The sequence below is a fragment of the Emys orbicularis genome, chromosome 15 (genome assembly GCF_028017835.1).
Source record: "Emys orbicularis isolate rEmyOrb1 chromosome 15, rEmyOrb1.hap1, whole genome shotgun sequence".
NCBI classification, from domain to species: Eukaryota; Metazoa; Chordata; order Testudines; family Emydidae; genus Emys; species Emys orbicularis.
This window is the reverse complement of record NC_088697.1, coordinates 375,697-382,284: the sequence shown is the minus strand read 5'-3', so window position 1 is coordinate 382,284 and position 6,588 is coordinate 375,697. Positions and strand designations below refer to the sequence as shown.

General features: G+C 59.5%; 1 protein-coding gene across 1 annotated transcript; it reads left to right on the top strand.

Moving 5' to 3' along the window:
- Nucleotides 1-4,457: 4,457 nt before the first annotated feature.
- LOC135889165 (paired immunoglobulin-like type 2 receptor beta) lies at nt 4,458-5,885 on the top strand. Its single transcript, XM_065416978.1, is given in 4 exon segments — nt 4,458-4,500; nt 4,786-5,163; nt 5,520-5,690; nt 5,693-5,885. Coding segments are annotated over 4 exon segments (717 nt in total). The 3' UTR covers nt 5,818-5,885.
- The last annotated feature ends 703 nt before the right edge of the window (nt 5,886-6,588 follow it).

Genomic DNA, 6,588 nt, shown 5'->3' with positions numbered 1-6,588 from the left:
CGGGGCATCAGGGCATCCGCCACACCAGGCAGAGGCTGCTGCAGAACTTTTACTGGCCCGGGGTCTTTGACGCTGTCCAACAGTATTGCAGGTCCTGTGACTCCTGCCAGAGGGTGGGGAAGGCCCGGGATCCGCTGAGACCTTTGCCTATCATAGAAGAGCCTTTCCAGAAGGTGGCCGTGGACATAGTGGGGCCCCTCAGCAGGGTGACCCGGTCAGGGAAGAAATACATCCTGGTGGTGGTAGATTTTGCTACGCGCTACCCCGAGGCGGTGGCCTTGTCCTCTATCCATGGCAGACGCGCTGCTGACCATCTTAAGCAGAGTGGGGTTCCCCAAGGAGGTCCTTACAGACCAGGGGTCTAACTTCATGTCAACCCTGCCCCAGTGCTTGTGGGAGAAGTGTGGGGTCCGACACACCTGGGCCTCAGCCTACCACCCTCAGTCCAACGGGCTGGTGGAGAGGTTCAATGGGACCCTAAAGAGGATGCTGAAAACCTTTATGGACCAGCACCCGCAGGACTGGGACAAGTATTTACCCCACCTGCTGTTCGCATATAGGGAAGTGCCCCAGGAATCCACAGGGTTCTCCCCGTTCGAGTTGCTGTACGGAAGGAGGGTGAGGGGGGCCCCTGGACTTGATGAGGGCCGAGTGGGAGGGGAAGACCTCTCCCAGTGGGGAATCAGTGGTGGAGTATGTACTGACTTTCCGGGAAAAGCTCGTGGAGCTCATGGGCTTGGCTAGGGGGAACCTAGCAAGGGCCCAGAGGAAGCAGAAGGTCTGGTATGACCGCTCAGCCCGTGCCCGCTCATATGCTACCAGGGACCAGGTGATGCTCCTCATCCCCGTGAGGAAGGACAAGCTCTGACCTCTGGAGGGGGGTTGGGGTGCCCAAGGACCCCAAGATGGACCTAACTGAGGGGTATCCTGTTGTCTGTGCCTGCAAGACCTGTCTCGGACTGTATTCCCGTCGTCTAAATAAACCTTCTGCTTTACTGGCTGGCTGAGAGTCATGGTGAATCGCAGGAAGCCGGGGGTGCAGGGCCCTGAGTCCCCCCTTACTCTGTGACAACTGGTGGCAGAGGTGGGAGGAACATGTGTCCCAGCACCCTCTTCACCTGGGACACATGTTCCTCCCAGGTCTGGCTAAAGACACAGATATCGTCAATATACGCTAGAGCAAAGCCCTCCATCCCCCTTAGTAACTGATCCACCAGGCGCTGGAAGGGGGCAGGTGCCCCCTTGAGGCCGACAGGCAGGACCAGGAACTCGAAGAGCCCTATTGGTGTGGTGAAGGCGGACTTCGCCCTGGCCTCCAGGTCCAAAGGCACCTGCCAGTAGCCTTTGGTAAGATCCAGGGTAGTGAGGTACCGGGCACCCCCCAACTTGTCTAGGATCTCATCGGTCCTAGGCATGGGGTAGGCATCGGACACGGTGATGGCATTGAGCTTCCGATAGTCCACACAGAACCGGATCGACCCGTCCTTCTTGGGGACCAGCACCACGGGCGAGGCCCAGGGGCTGGCGGACGGCTGGATCACCCCTAAAGCCAGCATGTCCCTGTGACGATGCGGTTCTGGTGGAACCCAACTGAGAGAGCCAACTCAGGACAAATTGCTCAAACAGGGCAGTTACAGCCCAAGGCTGGGGTTTTTTCCACCTCTAAGGTAAACCAAACCAGCCAGACTAAGAGGACTTCGGTCTCACCCCACTGGCTAACCGCAAGTCTCACAAGCAATCTCCTTAGACACTCCAGTTTCCCAGTATTACCACCAGTGCCACTCGTTATGGGGACAAATGGTTATGAAAACCAAGACCCCAGTAAAAGAAAAAGGTTCTCCTGATCCCAAAGGACCAAGCCCCAGACCCAGGTCAATAGACAAATCAGATCTTACCCACAAATCACGCTGTTGCCAATCCTTTAGAGTCTAAAATCTAAAGGTTTATTCATAAAAGGAAAAAGATAGAGATGAGAGTTAGAATTGGTTAAATGGAATCAATTACATACAGTAATGGCAAAATTCTTGGTTCAGGCTTGTAGCAGCGATAGAATAAACTGCAGGTTCAAATCAAGTCTCTGGAATACATCCCCCGCTGGGATGGGTCCTCAGTCCTTTGTTCAAAGCTTCAGCTTGTAGCAAAGTTCCTCCAGAGGTATGAAGCAGGATTGAAGACAAGATGGAGATGAGGCATCAGCCTTATATAGTCTTTTCCAGGTGTAAGAACACCTCTTTGTCCTTACTGTGGAAAATTACAGCAAAATGGAGTCTGGAGTCACATGGGCAAGTTCCTGCATACTTTGCTGAGTCTCAAGGCATATTTGCCTTCTCTCAATGGGTCCATTGTATAGCTGATGGTCCTTAATGGGCCATCCAGCAGGCTAGGCAGAGCTAACACCAGCTTGTCTGGGATGTCACCCAGCAGCATAGCATAAGTTTGAAATACAGACAGTATAGAGCCAATATTCATAACTTCAACTACAAAATTGATACACACATATAGACAGCCTAATCATAACCAGTAAACCATAACCTTGTCTTAGACACCCCATTTGACCCCCTTTATACAAGATTTGGTGCCACAATGATCTATATGGTCCCAGTTCATGTCAATAACGTCACAGTGCTGTGCTGAGGGAGGCCAGGCCTGAGGCCCGAATAGTTTCCTGTGCTGTGTTCAACGCTCAATAAACCTCCTGTGTTACGCTGGCTGAGAGTCACTCCAGCCTAGAGAACAGGGTTGCATGAACCCCTTCGGGGGTGGAGGCCTCGGGGGTCCAGAGCGAGTGGACTCCCTGAGGGGGCCCACGGCAGACAGACGTGCTCAGACTCAGGGAGTTGCGGCTCCAGGAAGTGGAGGGGCCTGACCCCGAAAGAGAGTGGACCCCTGAGAAGGGCTGTCGCACTGAAAGGGGCACCCCCCCACGGACCGCACGGGGCCAAGAGTGGGCACGATCTGTGAGTCCGTGACAATGGGTCCCTGGAGAAGCCGGGAGGCCAGGGGAGATGAGCCCCTGGGGAAGCTGGGAGGCTCGGGAACATGGGCCCCTGGGGAAGCCGGGAGGCCAGGGGAGATGGGCCCCTGGGGAAGCCGGGAGGCCGGGGGAGATGGGCCCCTGGGGAAGCCAGGAGGCTGGGGAGATGGGCCCCTGGGGAGGCCGGGGAAGATGGGCCCCTGGGGAAGCCAGGAGGCCGGGGGAGATGGGCCCTGCCCTGGGGATTCAGTGCCGGCCGAACACACCCACCTCCAAGCAGGATCCCCGCCAGGAGCAGCAGGGCTGGGTGTCCCGGTGGCAGCAGCATCTCTGGGGCGCGCGGGGCTGGGCGTCTGGCTCCCCGGAGCTCCGGCCACCCCGCTCAGCACCCCCTGACCAGGGCGGGGGCCGGACTCAAGATGGAAAACAGGATGCGGGAGCCGGTTGCAAAACCGCGAGGAGGAAACCGAGGGAGGCAGGGTGGGGAGTGAGGGGGGGGAGAAATTGGGCAATTGGGCCCAGAGCAGACCAGCGTTGCAGTCACTTCCCTTCCACTGCCAGCCCTGTGGTCGGAGCTTCCCAGCCGCCCCCGGCCCCTGCAGCCGGGGGGGCCGGGCACTGGGGTGCAGGCGTCAGGTGTCATTTGGGGGGCAGGGGCTGCAGGGGGCATGGAGGGTGCAGGGGGGGCTGGAGGACATGGGGGGATCTGTGGAGCCTGCATAATTGGGTGGGGGGACTGCAGGGGGGGCATGGGAACTTGGGGGGGAGGGACACTGGAGATGTGGGGGAGGGGACAGGGGGAAAGGGACGCTGGAGCTATGGGGGAGGGGACTGGGGGGGGGTTGGGTGCCACGTTGCACTATAATTAGCTGCCCCAGTTCCCCTTTTCCCACGTCCCAGCAGCTCAGCTGGACCCGCAGAGGAACCAGCATCTCTGAGCCGGGTACCCCCCCCCCCGGAGGGGGGAGGGGGTCTGGGGGCCCAAGCAAGTCTGGGGTGGGGCTCAGCAGTGACACCGGGGTCCTGGCCACCCCCCGGGAACCAGCCCCCGGCACACGGGCCGCCCCAGGGTCACTAGCGCGTGCGCGTGTGCACTGGTGTGAAAGCAAACCTCACCGGGCAGCAGGCCCCGGTAACTAGGCTGTGATGGTGAGCTGGCCCTCACCCCCCCCCCCCCCGCCCCCAGCCGGTTTCCCCAACCCCCCTGAACCAGCCAGCCCCAGCCCCTGCCCCCAGTTGGCCCCTTACCAACCCCTCCTCCTCTAACCACCAGACCCCGCTCCCCTCCCAGAGCTGGGGAGAAAACCCAGGAGTCCTGGCTCCCAGCCCCTCTCCCCTCCCCCCCCCGACTGCAGTGTCTCATTGGCCATGGGCAGGGGGGAGATTTCACACAGGAAGGGCCAAGGTCTCACCAGCTTCCCCAAATGAGCGGGGAGGGGGGAGGAGCAGAGCCAGTGGGGCCGGAGTCGCCTTCGCTGGGGCCATGCGCCGGGAGCTGCTGCTGCTGCTGCTGCCCCTGGTGGGGGGTGAGCCCTGGGGCGTGACACAGGGGTGCACAGAACTGGGGCACGGCGAGTTCTGCCACGGGCGAGACCCGAACAGCAGGCGGCGATGGGGGCACAGGGAGGGCGGATGGGGCTGGCTGGGGCAGGGGAATGGGGTGGGGGCCTGGGGCTGGGCTGGCTTGTGCAGTGTGGGTGCTGGGGGGCTGGAAGGGGGCTGGAGGCTGGGGGGCGTTTGTGACCCGCTGGCTGTGGGTGGGACCCCGGGGGCGGCTGCGGTGATGGGATTGTGTCTCTGGGTCTTTGCAGCATCTGCCCAGGATCCCCGGTACACGATAACCCAGAACAAGTCCCTGTCAGCGCCGGCCGGGGGCTCCGTCACCCTGCCCTGCGCCTTCACCTACCCCCGCGAGATCGAGCCGCTGCGGGACCTCCGGGTTTACTGGAGACGGGGGGGATTCCATGGCAAGTTTATCTACAATCACACCGAGGGGTTCACCCACCCGGATTATGGGGGCCGCATCGTCCTGGTCGGGGACCCGCGGAGGACCCGAACGGCCTCGATCCGCATCAACCGGCTGCAGGAGTCGGACGCCAGCGAGTACGTCTGCCACGTCAGGGTGCAGAAGAACGACAGCGAATGGGAGCAATGGAGCGGTTACCCTGGAATCCACCTCGCGGTGACAGGTGAGAGGGGATGAACCGTGGGGGGTGCCGGGATACCGCGGGGGGGGGGAGATAGAGAGAGATATGCTACCGGGCACAGATCCCCCACATCCAGGGGCAAGGGGGGGTCTCCCATATCTGGGGGGGATTGGGGGGTAAGCAGGGTCCCCCCATATCCAGGGGACAGTGGGGGAAAGCAGGGTCTCACATACCTTGGGGGCCATAAAGGGGAGCAGGGCCCCCCATATCTGGAGGGCTGGGGGGGAAGGGGTCACTGCACCCTTCGAGCAGGGGAACAGGTGGGTTTGGGGGTACAGAGTTTGCCAGGGGAGCCCAGACTCACCCGCTGTCCCCTGTTCCCTCCCCAGAGCGGGAAGCTCCCAGCCCCACAGACAGCACGTGGCACCCAGAAATGGTCACAACTGGTGCAGCGGATGCGGGGAGAACCTACTCCCAACACATCGACACCGTTCACCTCGTCCTCATTGGCCTCGTCCTGGTGCTTTCCAAGGCCGGCGTCTGCGGCCTGGTCTTTGCCCTGGTCCGGCGGCTGGCTGGGATCACGGCCCAGAGAGCGTCACCGGGCAGGTGTCAGGGAGCGACGCACTATCAGCGTCAGGATTTGAACTCACCTCCCTGGCGCTGCGCTCTCCGCCAGGCATCCCCGGGGAATGACACTGTCCAGCAGCAGTAGAATGGCTGTAATCCTCCAGCAAAACACCCGCTGGCCAGAGCAGAGAGGGATGGATAGGGGAGAGGGTGGGGATAGATAGATAGATAGATAGATAGATAGATAGATAGATAGATAGATAGATAGATAGATAGATAGATAGATAGATAGATAGATAGATAGATAGATAGATAGAGGGGGTGGATGGAGAGAGATTGAGAGATAGATAGCAGGGAGGTGACCACCTGGCACACCAATATTCACCACTGTCATGTAATGAGGATCTGTTTTGTACAAAGTCTGCCTTGTGAGGTATCATTCTAAAAGTCTTGATCTGCTAGACAGTAATATCTCGTTGGATTGTCTGTGTTATCGTCGTGTGTGAAGTTATGAAGTTTGGCTGTGTGTGTGTTACTGAAACATGTTGTGAGGTTGAACACACCCACAAGCAGCCTTTCAGGTACAACCGTAAAGAGGCCAAACAATGGGAGTGGCTGATTGAGGCAATGCCCACAAGCACAGGGATTACCCCAGAGACTGTACAATAGACACCTCTCAGAGACAGCACTGCACAATGGGAACTGTTCGACCAAGCTCACAGCAAAAGAGCTTTGCAGAGAGTGGGGAGAAGATAGAAAAGGGGGTGTGACGGGTTCGGTCACAGAGACCCCTTGGGACTGTCACCTGACGTGCTGAAATTACCTCTCAGCCCGTTTTCCCTGCCAGCTGGGGACTCCAGAACCCTGCCTTGTTGAGCCAGGCACACTAGCCTGCTC